This window comes from Caenorhabditis briggsae (assembly GCF_000004555.2).
Source record: "Caenorhabditis briggsae complete genome, chrIV, whole genome shotgun sequence".
Classification (NCBI taxonomy): Eukaryota; Metazoa; Nematoda; class Chromadorea; order Rhabditida; family Rhabditidae; genus Caenorhabditis; species Caenorhabditis briggsae.
The window spans coordinates 14,085,400-14,107,647 of record NC_013487.2 but is presented as its reverse complement, the minus strand read 5'-3'; the positions used below and the strand labels follow the sequence as shown (position 1 = coordinate 14,107,647).

Sequence of the window (22,248 nt, the reverse complement as noted above, 5' to 3'; positions counted from 1 at the left end):
TATTACCTGCCGGACATGAAATTGAAAAAATCCGGAAAATTTGCCACATAGGAAAGGCGCCCGCTGCCGTGGCCTAGGTTTCTCACTGAAAATCCTCGTCCCCCGGCGGCACCTTTTTTTTGAATTTTCTTCCTTTTCAACGCCGTTTTTCGGGGATTTCGGATTTTTTTTTGAATTTTTTCGCAATAATATTCGGAAAATAGATAACTTTTAACACATTTTAATGCAATAAAAATTTTTGGTCGGAGTCCCCCTTTAAAGCTTCTTAAACAGAAAAAAAACCTCGAAAACGTATTTTTTCAGTCAATTTTCAGCCGTTTGGACCGTTTTCAAAAGCCTGGAGCTTAGCTGTCAAGTTTCCAATCATTTTGAAAACTTTTAAGAGTGTAAAACAGATCTGGATTGAAAACTTTAAATTCATTTCCGAAAGACTCCTTTTTTTCACGTTTTCCATACACAAGGGTAAATTCTCGGAACATCTCAAACCGAAAACCACAAGTTTTGGTCGGAGCAATTCTCCATAATTTCGGAATCAAAAAATGTGATTTTCAATTTATTTTGCGACCAACATCTTAAAACTTGAACCACTTTTACTATTTTGAGCTAAAAAATCACGAATTTTTGTTCGAGCAATCATCAGTCAGTTTGAATTCAAAAATGTGGTTTTTTGGCTGTTTTAACCAGAGGAAATAGATTATTAGACAAATTTCAGCATTTTTAAATATTTGAAAATTCTTAAAGGTAGGGGGACAGGAGATTTTTCGTAGTTTTTTTGTAGCTAGAGTATGCATTCTACCGTCACGGTGTACAACGCTTAATGTCACTCTGCGTACAGCTGTCGTCCTCGCCTTTATGTATGCAAACGGGCGTGCGCTTTCTCTTTGCCCGTGTGGCTCAGTCGGTAGTGGCGCCGCACCCTCAATCATCGCCCTCACAAGTTCAACTCCTCGAGGGGCATCTTTGAACGGAATTTCGAGAACATTATTTTTTTCATGTCCCCCCACCTTTAAGTAATTTTGTGAATACAAAGTTTTCCATCTAGGTCTGTTAGTGATTCGACACTTGACAGCCGAGCTCTTTAATCCTGAAAATGATCAAAATGGCTAAAACCAACTGAAAATTACGTTTTTTGTTGTATATTCTAGCTATTTAAAATGTTCTACATTCAAGCTTACCATGTCTGAACTACAGTACCAGTTAAATATATCACATTTTAAAATTGTTCGGTAAAAAATAGTCAACTTCGGCCTAACATTTTATGAAATTAATTTGTTTTCAATGAACAATTTTTGAAACAGAAATATTTTGTAATTTCACAACAGTTGTAAGATATACAGTATCTGAAATGTGTTTTTCCAATTTTTTCAAGTTGAAACATTAGAAAAATGTTCTATTATAGTTAGCTCTGTAGGAAAAAAAATCAACTTTGAAGTCCAGAAATGGTATTTTCGTTTTGTCTGAAATTGTCATACTAAACAAAAAAGCTTTCATTTTGTATGTAATCGCAGTGCATAAATTTTTGAATTTTTCCAGAAAATATATTTTTGAAACAGAGATTTTTATCATACTTGCAAAAGGCCGGGCCGGGCTGTTAGGAGGATTTTCCTGGCCCGGTCCGCCACACTTAACTGAATTTATTTTCAAATGTTTTCTTTTTTTCTACGAAAGAGAACGAAAAAATGTTTACCTTTTTTTTGAGAATCTATCTACTCGCCTTATTCAAACTGAAATTTAATCATCCAGCGTACAACTATGATTTTTATATGCGTCCAGGAAGAATGTCTCATTTTCAGATATTTAAAAGTTTGTCTTCTAATATTTTATACCTTTTTCGAAAATTTATAATGTTTTTAGGTCCCGTCTGTTGCTGGCACCTAGACGACGTTGCTAGGGGAATATGACGTCTCCGAAAAACGGGGAACTCAAACTTTTTGGAAAGGACAGACATGATTAATGGTTGTCTGAACTTTAGGATTTTGCTATTTTTGAATACTTTAAGCTCTAAAGTTCGAATAACAATGTCATAATCTATTGACGTTGATCAGGGAGTTTGAAAGAATTGAAATTTGAAAAAAAGGAAATTCAACAAGTTGAAAGCAAACTTATTGACGTTGATAAGGGAGTTGGGGGTTTGGAAGTGGTGATTAACGGCTGGATTTGCACAGAAAAATCTGTGATTTTGCTGGCGAATCTACGATTGCGCTAAGAATCAATATAAAGAATCCTAATGCGGTTAATGCGGATTTTCTGGAACAGTGAAAATTTCAGAAATTCACATTTTTTTGATTTTTAGTGTCTAAAAACAGAATTTTCAAAAAAAAAATCTCTGTTTCAAAGTATTTTGTTCAAAATGTAAAATTCTAAAATCCAATTATTGTAAATCCCTCTAGGCAATCACAAAAATAGTAAAAACTACTGTAGTCCCCAGGAAAAAACATAAAACAAACATAAAAAAGATTGATGTATTTTCTTCGTTCATTTTTCATCCATACCTCTAAATTTTTTATTAGAGATGACGGGAGAGTCATGAGCCACCTCTAAATTGGCCATTTTAGTTTTCTTTTTTTTCTTTTCTTTTTTTCGGAATATGATTGTGTCCTATAGATTGACTGACGTCTTGAGGTTATCCAAGATTTTCGAAACAGAAAAAAAACGCGTGAGATGAGATTACCAGATAAATTGAAACATACGAGATTCGGAAATTATGAACCCAGTATCCTAGGGTCTATCAAAAAAGGGAACATAGAAACTTGGGGCACGCACGTGGGTTCAGGCGAGGGGGTCAGAAAGCTCGCCCCAGCTAACTCGTAGGCCAGCCGAAATTATCTAATTCAAAATGACACGTGGATTTCACGTGGTTATTTCTAATGTTTTTTTACGATACAGAAGGCTATGAATTCGTTTTTTTTTCGGTGAATACTGCTCCATTTATGTTGCTGTTCTCCCTAAATTTTCCGAGGAAGGGGAAGGCAATATATGACCATTTATTGAGATTCATGACATATAACAAGAGAGATAACAATTATTATTATACCCAATTGATCCATCCGACTTCTCATGTGCACAGCTCGTGTCGTTGTTGTCTTCGCAATCGGATGCCGGATTCTGGTTGCTCTGAAAATAGAACGAATTATTGAATAACCTCTAATAAAGAATTAATAATTATGGAAGAACCTCAATGCATTTAATATCACCTAAGGACATGACATCCCACCTCAAAAACTCACCTTAAAAAAACGTCGAAAATCGAGCTTTCTTCCAATCGCTCACTTGGCTCATCACTGCACGAGGCGGTTGCATTGGACTTCTCACCTTAATAAATAATTTGAAACTTTTTTCAACTAATTTTCACTGAAAAAAGGGGAAAAAACGAGAAAAAAACGAGCGAAAACGAAAGAAAACATCGAAAAATATTGAAAAAAAAAATATTCGTCTTCTCGGCCTAATGCATTAAAGTATGATTGTCAGTCAACGAACTCTCAGCAGCCAATTGAGAATTTTCGAAAAAATTATTGGGGCGCGCTTTCTGACCCCCTCGCCTGAACCCACGTGGGCACGACAAATAATTCAGAAAAATCGATTTAGTGTATTTATTGTTTAATTTTTACACAAATTAATTTTTCGAAACAGAGATTTCTATATGCGTCTTTTTTTCTAATATTGAATCCCTTACGACGTTTTGTTTGAAATTTCCAAAGTTTTTAATGTTGTAGTGTCCCGCGTATGTTACTGGCGTTGCTAGGGGAATACGACGTCTCCGAAAAACGGCGAATTCAAATGTTTTGAAAAGTAAAGAGAAGATCAATGGCTGTTTGAACTATCGAATTTCCATTTTTTTTGGATACTTTGAACTGAAAAGTTGTTAAAATAACATTGTCATAATCTATTGATGTTGATCAGGGAGATTTGAAATTTAGAAAAAAGGAAATTCAACAAGTTGAAAACAAACTTATTGACGTTGATAAGGGAGTTGGGGGTTTGGAAGTGGTGATTAAATGGATGATGCGATGAAATACTGAATTGTTGGAGAATTGAAATGAAAAAGAAAACATTTCTCTTGACGGTTGAAACAGTATAAAGTACTGGAAGTATCGAAATGCGGCTTTTTCAATGAGAAAATAGTATACTTAAAAGTCTTACAAAAGTGTTCCAGAATTGTTCGATTTGTCTGAAAATTGCAGAGAATACTGAACAAAAACAGAGCTTCAATTTTGTAATTGACAACTTTTCAGAAGAATTCCATTGTGATGAGTTAGGCTGTTTTTAATCCAAAGTTTTTTGTTTAGATGTTTGGTTGGTCAAACATTGCTGTTTCAAAAACTTCCAAAATTATTTCGTATTGCTATTGTGGGGATTGAACTAAATCTGGTGAGATATGCAACTTGTAACCAAAAAAAAAACTATTAAAAAGCACTAAATCGCTGGATTTGTATTAAAAAGTTGTCAATTATAAACTGAACTTCTGTCTTTTAAATACTTCGTAATTTTAGAACAAATCGAAAAATTCAAAACTAGTTTTGTAGGAATTGAAAGTTGGCTTTTTTCCACTGAGCTAACTAAAAAAAGGTATAATTTTTTTACTGTTTCAAGTTGAAACCATTTAGAAATCACGCCTTATAAAAAACGGTCATACCAGATTTTCTGCAAGATACCGTATTTCAAAGATATGAAGTTCATACTGTATCAAAATTTCAAGTTATTACTGTTTCAAAAATTTCTCATTGAAAAAATTAATTTCATAGAGTTTTCCATATGATTTAGAAACAGAATTTATATTACAAAAGCACAATCCCAAAAAAATTTCAAAAGTTTCCTAACTTCAAAAGTTTTCGGATATTTCAAAAGGATATTTCAAAAGTTGCAACTATCAGAATTTAAGGATCTCCTGTTTCAAAGTAATTTTTTAAAACATTAAAACTATTGAATCTGATAATCCACTCCATCGCTTTCGCTGATTCAAAAATAGTACAAGCTATCGTAGTCCCTAGGAGAAGACATAAAACAAACATAAAAAGATTGATGACTTTTCTTAGCTTTCTTTTCATCCATCCCTCTAAATCTCATCCATTAGAGCATACTTGTAATCCGGGCCTTTTCCGGGCCTTCCCGGGCCCTGCCATAATTTGTTTCAGAATCTATATTTTCGAACCAACTAAATCAGATATGATAGAGCTCCACAAGTAGTACAAAACGGTATTATTTGGAATACTGTATCTTATCTATGAACAAAGTTACAGATCATAAAGTTGCTTTTCTCGCAGGGCCCGGCAGGCCCAGGGCGATTCACAGTCGCTGAATTTGAACAGAAAAAAGCTATTACATTGCTGTTACTGTTGAGAATATTAATGCGGTTTATGCATGTTTTCGGAAACAGTAAAAAGTGCAGAAAATTCCATTTTTCCTAATTTTAGTCTCTAAAGACACATTTTAAAAATAAATCTCTGTTTCAAAAGAGATTGATCTAAATTTTATATTTTAAAGTCCAATGATTTGTTGTTTCCATGGTGCTAATTCCAAAAATAGTCAAACTACCGTAGTCCAAAGGAAAAGACATAAAACAAACATAAAAAGATTGATGACTTTTTCTTCGTTCACTTTTTATCCATCCCTTTAAATCTCATCCAATAAAGGAAACGGGAGGGTCATGCGCCACCACTAAATTGGCAGTTTTCTTATTTCTTATTCTTTTTTGGAATTGAGGGATTGTCAAATAGATTGATAGAATAAATAGATTGACTGACGTCATGGGGTTTTCCAAGATTTTCGAAACAGAAAATATTTCGGGAAATGGAATTAATTCGATTACCGGATAAATTGAAACATGCGAGATTCGGAAATTATGAGCCCAGTATCCTAGGGTCTACCAAAAAAAAGGGGAACCTTGGAGCACGGCAAATAATTCAGAGGGTACAAAACAATTTAGGGATACAAAATACCTGAATAAATCAGAATTTCGTACCCCTAGATCACTTTGTACACATTCGTACCCCCGAATTGTTGTATCCCCAGATTACGTGTCTTTGAATTCCTTTTTTGTTGAATTTGAAAACAAATCTCTAAAAATGAAGAATTGTTTTGACGATTTACAATTTTAGGCCCATTTCAAATTTAACGATTTTAAACAAAGTATCTGAAATGTGCTTTTTAAACTTTTTTAAGTTGAATCATAGGAAAAATTATCATTTCAGTTAGCTCAGTAGAAAATGGTAAACTTTGAAATGTTAAAAAAGTCGCATTAGTGCATTTGTTTAAGGTTCCGTTTCAAATGTTTTTTTGAAACTTTTGACGAGAAGTTGACAATTCGTTTAAATTTCTCACGCAACAATCAAAAATTTTCAAGCCTCAAAATAAACAAAAGCGTCAAAATGTCAAAAGAGTCATTTTCAAAATAATTATGAAATTCAAAAGGTCAAAAGAGTCATTTGTCAAAAGGTTCAAAATGAAATTCGTTGACTTTAGTCAATTATGATTAAAATGCATCAAAAGGGTCGAAGATAATTTTATGCGAATAGGTGAAAGTGTGAAACAACCGACTCTTCTTGAAGCATTTAACACTTTTGACGAAATATGATTTCCAATATTTTTCATTTGCCACGTTCGACTATTTTGACGATTCACTTTTTTTTCGATTTTGAAACGTTCGACTATTTTGATAACTATTTTCCGTGAGAAAAAATTATTTTTGAGAAATTTGATTAATCAAAAGTGCCAAATTTCATGTGATTTCATAAATGAAAAATTTGAAACGGAACCTTACATTTTTTATTGAATTTTCAAACAAAATATCTTCTTGAAACAGATATTTTTATATGCGTTTTTATTTTCTTAAATTGAATCCCTTACAGGGTGCGGCAACAGTTTTGCAACCAAAAGAAGACGCCATAACTTCTTGGAAAATAGACCAATCCGGGTCAAATTTTAACAGGACTTTATCGAAGATGTTTGTAACAAATTTGAATTATAGTTGTTCGTTTCTGGAAGCTATGTTTCTGATCGCGAGGCTCCACCTCTTCGGGTAGCATCTTTGGTGGCACGGGGGTGGTTTGCGGCCAAATTGTATCATTCCGCCGGAAAAAAAAAACGTTTCAAAGAGCACCCAAAGTCTTGTGAAAACAAACTTAAACATGCGCTTATGAAGTTCCCCGCATGGAAATTCACATTGGATTGTGATCTGACTCGAGACAGGCCATCCTTTTTTGGGGGTCAAGTTGGAACATTTGATTTTGGCGCTTCCTGCTCAACACATGTTTCCGTGTGAGCAGGTTCTACATGTTTCTGGGTAGTCTAATTTTGCGAGCTTGACGGCACGATGACATAGGCATCATAATTGAACTAGAATTTGTTTTCCTGACCCATTTGCTTGCCCTCATGGACCCGCTAAAAACTGGAAAAATACTAAATAAGGTGTACAGAAAATAGTGCCAACTTAGTAAAAATTGAGATATGAGCACAAAACTTTACAAATCTACTAATAAAGAGATGGGGAAGAATATAAGCAAAAAGTCAAAACATGAAAAGTGCGTCAGCGCGCGCCAGCTTGAGTCAAACTTTGGGTTGCAAAACTTTTGCCGCACCCTGTACAACGTTTTGTTTGAAATTTCCAAAGTTTATAATTTTCTAGAGTCCTGCGTATGTTACGGGCGTTGCTAGGGGAATATGACGGAGCCGAAAAAGGCGAATTCAAACTTTTTGAAGAAGACAGACGTGATTAATAGTAGTCTGAACTTTAGGATTTTTATTTTTTGAATACTTTGAACTGAAAAGTTGTTAAAATAACAATGACATAATCTATTGACGTTTAGGTATTGACGTTTAGGTTGAAATAGTATATATACTGGAAAAATGGCATTTTTCTAGTGGAAGAAGTCCTACAGATATGCTTCTTGTGGCCAAAAAATCGCTAAAAATAGCTCTGAAATGAGTGAGAGTTATGCCATTTCGATAACGCGTTTCTGATTTGGGTGGATTTGCACCAAAAAGCTGTGAATTGCAAAAATGGAGCTCTACTTTTACAGATAGCCAGGTTACAAACTGCCCTGAATGATCAAATTGATTGCTGTTTCAAAACATTTTTATTGAAAAAATCCATTTTTCAATGTTTAGTGACTAGAATAGGAATTTTCATGAATTAATCTCTGTTTCAAAGTAGTTTGTTCAGAATTCTTATATTTCTAAATCTTATTACGATGTCGCTTTTCCCAAAAATAGTAAAAAGTACAGTAATCCCCAGGAAAAGACATACAACAAACATGAAAAGATTAATGACTTTTTCTTCGTTCACTCTTCATCCATCCTTCTAAATCTCATCCATTAGAGGAAACGGAAGTGTCATGAGCCACCCCTAAATTGGAAGTTTTCTTTTTTCTTTTCTTTTCTTTTTTTTTTTGAATACGGGGCCGAAAAACGGCGATTTCAAACTTTTTGAAAAGGACAGACATGATTAATGGTTGCCTGAAGTTTAGGATTGTAATTTTGTCTTTTTTAGATACTTCGAATTTAACATGGGAAGGTTGAATAACAATTCCACAATCTATTGTAGATAAAGGAGTTGGAAAGATTTGAAATTTGGAAAAAAAGGAAAGTTGAAACAAGTTGAAAAGCACACTTTTTGATAAGGGAGTTGGGGGATTTGGAAGTAGTGATTAAACTGATGATGTAATAAAATCCTAATATATTGGAAATCAAAATGTAAAATATTATATGTTATTTTGGCCTAGGGTTGAAACAGTATAAAATATTGAAAATATCGACATCCGGTTTTTTTCCAGTAAAAATAGTTAACTTTGAAGTCCTACAAAAATATTATAGAATTTTTCGATTTGTCTGAAAAATTCAGAGTATCCTAAACGCAAAAATCGCTTCATTTTTGTAATTGACAAGCTTTCAGCCAAATTTCATTCTGATGAGATATGCGGCTTGTGACCAGAAATCACGTCTTTGTTCCATTTTTTGGTTGGTCAAAATATTGTTGTTTCGAAAATTTCCAAAAATATTTGGTTTCGCGATTGTCTGCATTAGACAATTTTTCATCAGATGAAATTTGCGGCTTTTTACCAAAATGGAGCCAAAAAATTGCTGTAAATCGCGGATTTGTACAAAATAAGTTTTCGATTACAAAATTGGAACTCTACTTTTGTTTAGTAAATTTTCAAATCGAACAATACTGGACCACATTTTTAGAAATTTAAAGTTGACTATTTTTCTCCGAACAAACTAAAAAATGATATAGTTTTCACTGTTTCAATTTGTAACAATTCTAAAACTACGCTTTATTAAAACGGTCCCATTAGTTCACATTTTTTAAAGATACTAGATTTCAATAATAGGAAAGTTATGAACTGTCTTCAAAATTCAAATTATTACTCCGAAACATCAAATAATATTCAAATTTCGAAAGTATTTTCTAAAAAATTTGGCCTTTTCACCGAATTGTTAAAATACTAAATCTAGAATTCTTTTATTTTTTTTTCTTCTAGGACAATGATTTCTAGGGATTTATCGTTTTTCATTAATCAGTACTAAGGACCTTAATGCGGTTTACGCAAGTTTTCTGAAACAGTGAAAGCTGCAGATACCCGAAATTTTTCAATTTTCAATGTCTAAAACGACAATTTTCGAATACATATAGATCTCTGTTTCAAAGTAGTTAGTTCTAAATTTCAAAATATTAAATCTAATGAACCAACTCATCCAGCCAATTAAAAAAATAGCACAAACTACCGTAGTCCCCAGGAAAAGACATAAAACAAACATCAAAAGATTGATGACTTTTCTTCGTTCACTTTTCATCCATCCCTCTAAATCTCATTCATTAGAGGAAACGGGAGGGTCATGCGCCACCACTAAATTGGCAGTTTTCTGATTTCTTTTCATTCTTTATTTGGAATACGGGGGTGTCTCCGAGAGATGACGAGATTGTAGTGTAATTTACATAGATGACAAGTGACAGGCTTGAAGAGTTAAATTGAGGGAAAAAACAGGAAGTGTGGCTAAACTATCTCGGCTGCGGCTGTCGTCTTTTGGGCGAAGGTTGGCCCCCTTTTGGGCGCTGTTTGGCCAGATTACGCTTAAGATTTTCCCAAAAGGTGCCCAAACGCCGCTCAAAAGCTGGCAAAACTTCGCTCAGCTTTCGCCTAAAACCTTCCACCATCGCCTTGGGTTCGTCTTAAATTAGGCGCCGCAATGAAAGGGGGCGGGGCGACCAAATGTTTCTCCCCTTTTCAGAAACCCATCTTTGAAGTCTTGTACCGGGCGTTAGAAACTCATTATATTTAGGGTTAGAACTTGTCGCTATGTAATCGACTACGAAAAATCGAATGGAACCATCAGTTTCTTGATAATTCCATTATTTTGATTCGAAAACTTCGAAAAACAGGAATCAGACGGACAAAGTGGACTAAAAGTATTCGATGGAAGTTAGTGCCTCCAAATTTTTTGATGGATTCTGGTAGTTTATGAAATGGGAGATTGGATTTTGAAATAAAATCAAAATTCTACTGTGGCGGTTGTGACACAATTTTCAGCCAAAGTTCCAGCCAAAATACAGAAAAATTTCAGCGATGACTCCAATTTTTTTTGCATATTATGGTGAAACTAAGCCTTGTGTACACCTGTGCCAATTTTCAGAAAGATTGGCTATTTTTAAGTAGTTTTAATACTCATCCGAAAATTCCAAACTTTCAAAATTTTCGGTTTTTGGGATTTTTGATGGTGACACAGGTGAGTGCCTCCGATTTTCTTTCTACCATTAGAAAATACGAAAAATTTGCTATTAAATAAAATCTTAACCAGAAAATCCTACCGTGGCGGTCATATCTAAAACTTCTGTTTCCTCTTCTTTCATAGAGCAGTTCATTAAAAAAAATAGGAAGACGGCAACACAGGAAGGAGACGACAGGCAACGAACAGCCGATCTTTCCTCTATCCCCTCTAGGGCTTGCTCGAATAGTACTGCGGTGGCCGACTGGATAGAGGGCGCGCGCCGCGAGCTGCGTTAGCCGGAAGTTCGAATCCCTCTTGTGTCTATTCTCTTTTTCCTCGTCGAATTTTCCGCAGGATTGCAAGCTTCTAAACCCCGCCCACTTTTCTGCGCACCGCAAAAAAATGAGGAGAAAGTCAGTACATTGAGGTCTAATAGAAAAGGGTCTGTAACTCGTGTCTGGAGAAAGATTTTTCGCTGAAATTTTGGGAATGGACTTCTATAAGAGTGGAGAAGAGAATCCAAAAATAAAAATAAAAAAATATTTATTTTGAAAATTATGTCGTGGTGCCTACCTTAAATTTGTTTTTTTCTTTCTTGGAAGACTAGTTCAATGAGAAAATTTTATTTATTCAAACAATTATGAAAACTAATACAAAAAAATGATGAAAAAAAGAACATACAAAAAAAAGAAGCTTAAAAAAATTTTCGCCTCCCGGCTTGATGTTGCCATCTTCACTTTATCCTTGTCCGTGTCCAAGTCGATTTTTCGATCGGGAAGTTGGCTGTAGTTGTTATTTCTGAAAAAGTTTATTAATTTTCAAAAAATTTTATTATTTTATTTTTCCCACTGAAAATTTGCTATGTCTGACTCTTAGCAGACTAGAAGGCTTGTGCACATACAATCGGCGTTAATCTGGAAAATTTTGAATTATGAGCAATTATAATATGAGGGAGAGTAAGAAAAAGTTAAAAGAATGATTAGCATTTAAACTTCAATAGGTTTTTATAAATTACCTATTTTGAAACAGTAATTTTTTATTACAGATTTTTCAGAAATCAGAAGTTCAGAAGTTCAGAATTTCAGAAATTCAGGAATTCCAGGTAATTCAGAAATTCAGAAATTCAGAAATTCAGAAATTCAGAAATTCAGAAATTCAGAAATTCAGAAATTCAGACATTTTTTGCAGTTTAAAAATTTGGCAAACTTATCCGTTGACATTTGAAGCACATTACATTTTCATTGGTTTTTTGTCATTTCTGAAATTTCCAGACTTTCAAAAAATCATTTTCGTATTTCGATTTTTTACAGAAACATTGTTTCAAATTTCAGATTAAAGAATTTCTTTGAGTTTTTATTTTCATTTCGTCTAGTTCATCTACTACTCATAAACCTGGCACCTCGAGTTTCCAGAAATTTCAGACAAGACTAAACATTCTAGATTTTTCGAAAAATACATGCCAAATAGAAAAAAATAAGAATTTCTCGAATCAAGATTTTTAATTAGGGAGATACTATAAGTACTGATGATTTATCATTGTGGAATTTCTTCACAAAATTCAACAAAATGCTACCGTAGCTCAGCTGGTAGCAACGCGGCACCTCCAACGGTGGGTCCTAAAGTTCAACTCTTCGAGGGGCATGAATTTTCGGAATTTTGAGAAGTTTTTTTTTCATTACCCGTCAGAAAGAGAATAATTTTTCAATTTCTGTGAATAAAAAAAAACATTGAAACGGATTTTTTTTTGGAAAAAAATTTTTACCCATTTGATTCTTTTCGAATTTTGCAATCAATTCTTATATAGTTTTTTTTCTGAAAACCTGAAAATTTTTTTCATTTTTTGGAATATCATAAAAATGTTTATTTTTCAAAAGAAAAACTTTCAACTTGTATTTAAAATTCAGAAAAAAATGGGACCCATTATACAAAAATTATGGAATGGATACATGTAAAAAGTGTGCATTTTTCAGGATGAGGAAAAATGGAAACACTGGGAAATGTGTGTGGAAAAACGGGAGAATAAAATTATGATCATGAAATAAAGAATGAGGAAATAGAGAACAATTCAAATTAAAACTTGTTATTTTTAGATTGGAGCTGCTGGTTGGTTTAGGCTCCCTTTCGTCTTTGACGAATTCTGAAAATAAATCAATAATTGGTTTGGCGGGAATTTTGAATTTTCATAAATTTTGGAAAGCGTATTCAAAATTCAGTATTTATATTTTTTCAAAAAAACTTTAAAACCGAAAAAAATTTGAAAATTTCAAAACCTACTTTTCCCTAATTTTGGTGGAAATCCAATCGACACATCTATCATAGAGCACAGAAATGATGGCGGTGAGCAATGCGACAGCCAGGATGATGAAGCAGAATTCTTGAGAAATCCAGAGGCATCCGAGGAAGTACTGTATTGGTGAAAGATAGAAGACCACCAGAAGAATGCATCCCTGAAATTGTATTTATAATTTTTTTTTCTGTCTCAAAAAATCTAAATAGTTTACATTGTTATTTAGTCGCTATTAGATTTTTTGTATCTACCTAACAAAAATAACATGTTTTAAAATTTAACGAAAAATTGTGAACTTAAGCTCAATTATCTCAATTTCGGTAAGAGATATCAACATTTTGTTAACTGATAAAATGTTTTTCATATTATCAGTGATATTTTATTAGTTAATGAATTTTTGATATCTCTTATAGGAGCTGAGATAATTGAGCTAAAATGGCGAGGGCATGAAAATCCAACAAATTTGGTCATTGCCTATAAAATCCGAAAAATAGGTACTTACAATAGTCACAGAGATCATGCTCATCAAGAATGCCTTGTTGGAAGTGATCGATGCTCTATATGGTGGTCCTGCAGCAAAAACGAAGTACAGTACGATGTAGTGGAACAGAGAGACGTAGAAGATGGCGGTACCCTGGAAAAGGAATAGTTAAATGGTGGCCTAACTTTTGCGTCTGGAGTTTTCTAGGCCACCGTAGCTTAGAAACACAGCAGATGAATATTAAGCCAATTCTTGGTCATTTACCATAGTGGCCTAGAAAACTCAATTTGCTAAAGTTAGGCCACCATGTTAAAATTGTCTACAAAACACACCAAGTGCATGTTAAGCTATTCCTAGGTCATTTCAAAATGATGGTCTAACTTTTGCAAGTTGAGTTTTTTAGGCCGTCTAACATGATTTTTGAAACAGTAATTTTCAAAAACCTCACCTGCATGCTCTTCCGATCCTCATCATTATCGTGATGTGTTGGCTGGAATGGAATAAACCATGGCTGAAGTGTAATCCAACAGAATACAGCAATCTGTGCCATTCCTCCAATCGCCAGTTGTCCGAATAACGAAACCATTGAAGCTGTGGACAGAATTGACGTTGGTGGTGGAGTGCTGGCTAATCCTTTGTAGGCACGAGTCTTGGATGACAGGAAGGCGAGATTTGTGACAATCGCAATGTCGATGAACAGGAATTGCATTTGAGAGAAGCTGGTCGCGTTCCAGTAGAGGAGAAGGATGGAGATGAATTGGGTTAGAGAGTAGCCAGCCATACAGAGGAATGCGGAGTAAGAAGTGACAAGAGCACAACGGCCTTCAGAGATGAGGGTGATGACGCAGCGGATGTCACTGACCTGGAAATTAGTTTTTAACAATTAAAAAAATTAATTAAATGTTCGAAGAACAGTCCAAAAGTTGGGAGCTAATGATTTAATAGAGCGTAGCTAGCGGAGCTCCATCCCACATAGTTCGCCAGGGCCTTCCGTAGGTTTAAGGTTAAAGTTTGAGGTTTAAGATTCCGTGGGTTCATGAAAGTTTCTTTTTACAGCCCTCGAGAAGTTGAACTTGATAAAGTTATCAGAGATGTTGTGGCAACTGAGCCACTCGGTTAAAACCCCCGAACTGTCCCACAAGGTGGAAAAATTTTAAAATACATTTTTTTTCTGTTTCAGGTTAAGATGATGATTTTGAAAATTCAATTGAAGTAGTTAGATTATTTACTACCAGTCGATTTCAGCCGCCTACAATCTCTTGGCTTCACTTAAAACGTTTGAATCTCCAAATCGGAGAGAATGAAAAGGCGAAGTTTCAGTTGATTGTGTTGTCAACTTTCATAAACTGGAGTGACAGTCTGGCTATGCTCCTTCGGGGCTAAACCTTCTGGCTCCCGCTCACAACAGCCTTAACCGATTGAGTTTGGGCTTGTACAAATAAATCAGAAATGTAGATCAGAAATGTGTCTTTGTTGATACACGAACTGTTCAGAATTGCCAAATTTTTGAACTAATAATTTTTCTGAATTCCCGAATATCTTAGAATTTGACAACTTATAATTTTTTTTCCAGAAGTTTCGAAATTCAGAAGTCCTGAATTTTCGGGACTGCGATTCTAGAACTTAAAGATTTCTCTATTAAAATACTTCGTTTCAGAACTCATACCGTAAAACCTGTATTAGAAGGGCCGGCCCTTCTATTTTTCGTGGGGTCTCAAAGGGGTACTTCAAAGAAAAGGGCCCTTCAATTAGAGGGGGCACTTGTATTTTTTGTGAGGAGGAAACTTCTATTGGATGGACATTGTTTTTGGTGAAATTTATTTCTTTCTACTTAACATTCAACAACAGTTTCTTTATAACAAAACCCAAAACGCCGATTGGCCCTTCTAATACAGGTTTTACTGTAATTTCTGAAATTTTGTATTTTCGAGTTTCTGAGATTCTACTTCACAAATTCCCAAAATTTTAAATTTTAACACGAATCAGATTTTCAGAATTTTCTCTAAAACACATTTTCCTAAGTTTTTGATTCACAAAGTTTATGAATTTTCGAATTTTCTAAATTCCGAACTTGGGCTTTCTGATATTCTGAACTCAAACTTTCAAATTTTTAAATTTCGTAATTTCGAATATCTGAATTTTTATACTTCTAAATTTACCGTAACTTTGGGCATTTCAACTTTCTGGTTTTTCCAAACTTTAAAATTTCCGAAGTTTCAAGTTTCGGTATTTTCCATACTTGTAATCCGGGCCTTTGCCGGGCCTTCGCGGGCCCTGCCATAATTTCTTTCAGAATCAATGTTTTCGAACCAACTAAATCAGATATGATAGAGCTCCACAAGTAGTACAAAACGGTATTATTTGGAATACTGTATCTTATCTATGAACAAAGTTACAGATCATAAAGTGGCTTTTCTCGCAGGGCCCGGCAGGCCCGGGCGGGGCGTGCTTTTTTGTTCCTTTTGCTTTGTAACTCTGTTCATAGACAAGATACAGTATTCCAAATAATATTGTTTTGTAGTACTCGTGGAGCTCTATCATATCTGATTGAGTTGGTTTGAAAACGTCGATTCTGAATAAAGTTATGGCAGGGCCCGCGAAGGCCCGGCAAAGGCCCGGATTACAAGTATGGTATTTTCGAGTTCCCGTTTTTCCAATTTTCCGAATTTCTGAATTAGAATTTTAGAACGTCAGAGTGAAACGAAAATGTTTGAAGCATAGGAAAGGTTAGAAATTTCACATGTTCGAAAAAAAATAATCAAATTTCGTGAATCAGAATCTCCGAAATTCAGGTTTTGAGGAGTTAGGGGATTCAGAAAGTCAGAATTTTTAAATTTACTAAACTTTTTCATTCTCTCTCCTTTCAATTCTAAGAATCTCAACTGTTTCTGTTTCAAGTCAAAATAATTTCAAAAAGAAAAATAGAGCTTATTTTGTAGTTGTCCATTTTTTGTACAAATTCATCCAAATGAAATATACCGGTCAAATTCAATACTGTGCTGAAGTTTCCAGAGGTAGCACTTAATTTATTTCAGCTTTGACGAGTTTGCACAAAAAGTTGTCAACTACAAAATTGAAGCTCTATTTTTGTATGGTATACTTTAAAATGTTCAGACAAATAGAACAATTCTGGGCTACTTCTGTAGGATTACAAAGCATAGAGCAATAAGATGTTCAGTATTTTCTAGCGAAATCTACTTGTCTTTAGCCATTGTAAGTTTTTCAAAAAAAAAAAAGGTTCAAAGGCACACAACTGAATCAAAATGGTTGCGAAAATGGTCCAAAATCTCTTACCTTCGACGTAAACGGCGCCGCAATCGACGCTTCTGCTTCCGACAAAGAAATTCCAGCATGAGCAGCTTTCAACGCAGCACAATCATTCGCTCCATCTCCACACATTGCGACTGTCGATCCAACGGTTTGAAGATGCTCCACGAGCAATTGTTTCTGCTCTGGAGCCATTCTGGCGAACACATTGCACACACAAACCAATTGATCGAGAAGTTCCGGGTACTCATGTGTGACCACAGAGAATGTGGACCCAGAAATGGCGAATTGGCACTCGGAATTGCTCATTTTCGAGAGATCCACACTTTTAGATTGGCGTTCTTGGGTATGGTGTTCGGATTTCTGGAAAAAATAATTGCTGTTTCGAAATAACAACCTAATTTTCTGAATTTCGAATTCTTTTCACTAAGCCGAAAATCTCACCTCTCGAATGGTCAGTATGGTCCTTCCCATTTTATCAACAACTCCATTTTCGTGTTCTATCAGATAGGCGGTCTTCTTTGAAACAATAATTCCACATTCGCGAGCAACAGAAAGAGCAGTGAGGATGTTGTCACCAGTGACCATTACTGATCGAATGTTGGCTCTGGAAAAAATTTGCTGTTTCAGAAATTTCTTATTTCAAACTTTAGTTTTCTTTTTACAGTCCTTGACATTTATGGACTGTCTACAATTGCAGGCTGGGCTCAATTATCTCAATTCCTGAGAAAGATATCAAAAATCGGTCAACTGATAGAATGTTTCTCAGAATATCACCAAAATTTTATTAGTTGACAGATTTTTGATGACTTTCACGGAAATTGAGATAATCGGGCTAAAAGAATATTGATTTTTGATGTTCAAAAAATTACTGTTTCAAAGTTTTCAAAATAGTTTTCAAAATCCGCACAACGAATTATGTTGTTTGTGTGGTTATGCAATAACCGTATGTTTTGGTTTAATTATCTCTGTAACCAAAAGAGATCTCGAAATACTGTCAATTAATAACATGTTGGCGATATCATGATAAAGGTTTTATTAGTTGACAGAATTTCGATATCTCTCACGGAAGCGGAGATAATTGTGATTTTTTAGCTGACAAAAATAGACAGAGATCCAACTCACTCATTCAATTGCTGAATCACTTCCGTTGTAACTGGTTTCAGCCGATTTTCCAGAGCCACCAAACCAATCAGCGTCAAATCACATTCAATCGATTGTCTGGGAACTTTTTGAACTTCCGATCCGATGGTTAGCTCCTTCTCAGCAACTGCGATAAGGCGATATCCATGCTGGCTGTACTCCTCGACAATGTCCTGAATTCAATTTTAGTTTCATAGAAAGTTAGGGGAAAAACAACTCACATGGAAATTCTCTGGTACTGTTTCTGGTTGACACAGTGACATAATCATTTCTGGACTTCCTTTACAGTATGCCTTCATTGAATCCTCATCCGTTACAATTACAGATTGCCTCTGAAGTCCAGAACTGAATGTGAACTGTTTGACGATTTGGCAATCCGGCAGGGTACTGTCTTTTGGCGGTCGGATTAAGATTGGCTAAAAAACCTTTTCTGTGAGAGCTATCCAAAATTTGTCAAGAAAAAGTTACCTGAATGGATTCAATGGATTCGTGAGACTCTGAATCATCCTCTTCCAACGAGTATCCAGTCTGTTCAAACATAATAACGTCCAAAGGATCTCCATGAAGCTCGTGGTTGATTCTGAAATTTTCTACTGTTTCAATCACAGAATCTTAATATTGTATATGCCCCGCAATGCTTCCATTGCTAGACTGCTCGATTCTACAGTAATCCAAATTGCAACAGTAACCCAGCTCACTTACTTGGATAGCGTATGACACGTGGCAATCGCACGAACCACATTTTGACACGTATCGTTGGTGGATATCTGAACAATGTTCTCGCCGATTCTGGCGTTGTCGACGACCCGTAACGCGTAGAAGTCGAGTCCGTCTTCGGTGAGGGTACCCGTTTTGTCGAAACATACCTGGAAATTTAGGATATTAAGATTTGATATAAAATTTGGAGCATTTTACCAGTTGACCACTTTTTTCTAGCTCTTCTAATTTTCAGGATATAAGGAGTTGAAGTTCAGTGTGTCTTTCTTTTAGAACACTGAAAGTTTGCTGAGCAATATCTCGAAAACTGAAAGAGCTACAAAAAAGTTGTAAACTGCGAAATTATTTGACATAAAATTTTACACATTTTCTAAGTTAACAGTTTTTCCCTGGCTAGCTCTGTTCGAGAGATACAAGCGATAAAAGTTTGACATAGGCGCGACAAGACACGCAGACAGTTATAGTGTCTCGTTTCTCTGTGTCTCTTCCACTGAAAACTAACCACGTCGATAGCTCCACACGTATTAATAGTTGTCGGTGATATGCAATAAATGCTCATCTGACGAAGACGTCGTTGAGCATAAAATATTCCGATTCCCATGACGGCTGCAAAAAAAAGATTACTGTTTCAGTAGAAATATTTTTGTTAGCAGAAGCTTTATGTTCGCTACAGATTCTGCAGCTTTAAGCTCAATTATCTCGATTCCCGTAAAAGATATCAAAAACCTGTCAACTAACAAAATGTTCCTCATATTATGATAAACATTTTATCAGTTGAAAAAAATTTGATATCTCTTGAAGGAACCGAGATAATTGAGTTCAAAGGAGCATGGCTTACCCGGAAGTGCTGGTGGCACGACAATTGTGACAAGATCGAGAGCGCGGATCACAATTTTGCGAATGGAACTTCCACGATAGAATAGGATGATCGAGGTGTACATGAATCCGAAGAAGGCGACGATGGAAAGGACACCGATGAACTGGATAATTTTTTTTTGGTTAAAAAGCATCATTATGTAAATGTGTGTCAACTTACTGTAAACTATTAATTAACAAAAATATAAATTACTCAATACCTAAACTTGAAACAGAAAAAATCCCAATTACCTTCATCAACTCGCTGAAAAACTTGAAATCCGCTGGTTTCGGATACATAATCGCTCGAATCAGCTGTCCCTTGGTTGTAGAGTATGCAGTTCGGATGACCAGTGCCTTCACATGTTGTCCCTTGTAATATTTCGTTTGGAGCACTTTGGTCCCGTTGAAAATAATATTCTTCCCATGTTTCTCCATAGAGAACACCTTCTCATGACCATCATCGGATATTGCGCTCTGGAATAATTTCTTTGCTGTTTCGGAAAGAGTTTTTAAAATTTTAGTTTCTTTTTCAATTTTAGTGATACAAGTGCCGTTTTAGACACCAAGTTAGCTCACCTTCGTAATCGGAATGGATTCTCCAGTGAGCATTGACTCATTGACAATAACAGTTCCATTCAAAAGAACACAATCACAGTACATCATGCATCCTTGAGGAGGAATCACCATCACGTCTCCAGGCACAATCTCCGAACTATCCATCTTGCAGACTCTTCCATTCTCTCTTATCACTTCCACTTCATCGTGCTCAACAACCATTGATTGAAGACGTCGTTGTTGGGAACGAGTTTGGCGGAGTGTCATGACAACGGAGTAAAGGGACATGACGATGATAAGGAGGGCGTACCAGACATAGTCATCGATGTACCAAACCGTGACACTGATTGCCTGGAATTAGAGATTCTTAAGGTTTGAAAATGTCTGGAAAACATACTCCCTAGATTTTATAACTTCTAATCAAATACTTACCTGGAAAATGTAGAACGGCGACAAGACTTCTTTATAGACCAACTCATAAAACGGACTCAATTTCACGGGCATCACATTCATCCCAAAATATGTTCTCCTCAGTCCCACGTCATCAGCCTTAAGCCCACTCGCCGGTGCACTTTTAGCCAATGCTTCAGGTGTAACATGAGAATATGCTCTAGACGGAGTTGACCATTCCCCATCAATCCAAGTATACTGTAGTTTTCGATAATTGAACCATCGCAGCTCCTCAAGTTCCGTTAGTGTGCCATCGGTGTTGGCGACTACCGTATGATCGGTTCCAGATTGATTTCGATGATAGATGTTGCAAATGTCGTGACGATTATGGTTATCCACTACTAGTACCATATCGGCATGCTCCACGGAGCACAGTTTGGCGCGGAATTGAATGAGACGTTTTGGGAACCAGTGAAGGATCAGACGGAAGATTCCACATGTACCGAAGGAGAGGGCGTAGAAGAAGAACTGAAATTATATATATATATATATTTTTTTTTTTTGTGTGTTTCAAATTCGGATCAAGTAGAATGAGCTGGAACATTAACTAATGGTCAGTTTATAATTACTGTACTTTGAGTTAAATTGTGAAAAATAGTTAATTTGGAAGCTCTACGAAAGTAGTTCAAAATTTTTCAATTTGTCTGAAATTTTTATGTTATCATACTAAAACAGAACTTTGATTTTGTTGTTGACATATTTGTTCTAACTAATCTAGTTTTTGAGATATACCCAAAAACCTTAAGTCCGACTTCGCTCCCTCACGCTGTCATATTAGAGCCTTTTATCTCAGTTATTGTGATAGATATCAAAAAGTGGTCAACTGATTAAATTTTTATCATATTATCAGTGATATTTTATTAGTTGACACATTTTAGATACCTATTACAGGAGTCGAGATAAAGCTCAAAGTTTCCAAACTTCCATTACAGACGCAGGGAAGCTAGACTGTTTTTTCTTACTTACCGTTCTCCAAAGCGTCGTTCGATACGCTATGATATCAAATTCATGCTCTGGATCACGGCCATCTTGGCGTGAGGCGGCGGATGCGGCGGTGGCTGTCGCATGATGCGAATTTCTTGGACGGCGAGAGCCGCCAGGGCCCATACGATCGGCTTTATTCTGAAAAAATCGAATTGTGAGCAATTATAATTGAAAATAGTAAGAGGAGAAGAGGGATACAGGAGCAATGAAAAATAATATCACTCTCAATTATTTTTTTGAAAAATGAAACAGTGATTTTATATTCGCGATTTTGCAGAAATTCCGGAATTCAAAAATTCAGAAATTCGGAAATTCTGAAATTCAGAATTTCAGGAATTCAGAAATTCCGAAATTCAGAAATTCAGAAATTCAGAAATTCAGGAATTAAGAAATTCCGAAATTCAGAAATTCCGAAATTTAGAAATTCTGAAATTCTGAAATTCAGAAATTCAGAAATTCCGAAATTCAGAAATTCAGAAATTCTGAAATTCTGAAATTCAGAAATTCTGAAATTCTGAAATTCAGAAATTCTGAAATTCAGAAATTCAGAAATTCGGAAATTCAGAAATTCCGAAATTCAGAAATTCCGAAATTCCGAAATTCAGAAATTCAGAAATTCAGAAATTCAGAAATTCAGAAATTCAGAAATTCAGAAATTCAGAAATTCAGAAATTCAGAAATTCCGAAATTCAGAAATTCAGAAATTCCGAAATTCAGAAATTCAGAAATTCAGAAATTCAGAAATTCTGAAATTCAGAAATCCTGAAATTCAGAAATTCAGAAATTCAGAAATTCAGAGAATTCC

General features: G+C 35.2%; 2 protein-coding genes across 2 annotated transcripts in view; both read right to left on the bottom strand.

Moving 5' to 3' along the window:
• CBG26707 overlaps positions 1–2,550 on the bottom strand; it is a gene marked incomplete at both ends in the record, with an annotated part of 6,248 nt that extends 3,698 nt beyond the window's left edge. Inside the window, one exon of the mRNA XM_045236166.1 lies at positions 2,493–2,550. Coding sequence (XP_045100697.1) covers positions 2,493–2,550 — 58 coding nt within the window. The remainder of the gene's footprint in view (positions 1–2,492) is intronic.
• A 10,260-nt stretch (positions 2,551–12,810) lies between these two features.
• CBG24344 lies at positions 12,811–21,566 on the bottom strand (the record flags this gene model as incomplete). Its single annotated transcript, XM_002648177.1, has 16 exons — positions 12,811–12,838; positions 12,976–13,148; positions 13,491–13,622; positions 13,918–14,331; positions 16,764–17,099; positions 17,181–17,343; positions 17,862–18,052; positions 18,101–18,295; positions 18,348–18,459; positions 18,582–18,745; positions 19,099–19,202; positions 19,435–19,576; positions 19,704–19,928; positions 20,031–20,360; positions 20,442–20,927; positions 21,426–21,566. 16 exons carry the CDS (start codon positions 21,564–21,566, stop codon positions 12,811–12,813), a joined length of 3,336 nt encoding a protein of 1,111 aa, XP_002648223.1.
• Between the last annotated feature and the right edge of the window lie 682 nt (positions 21,567–22,248).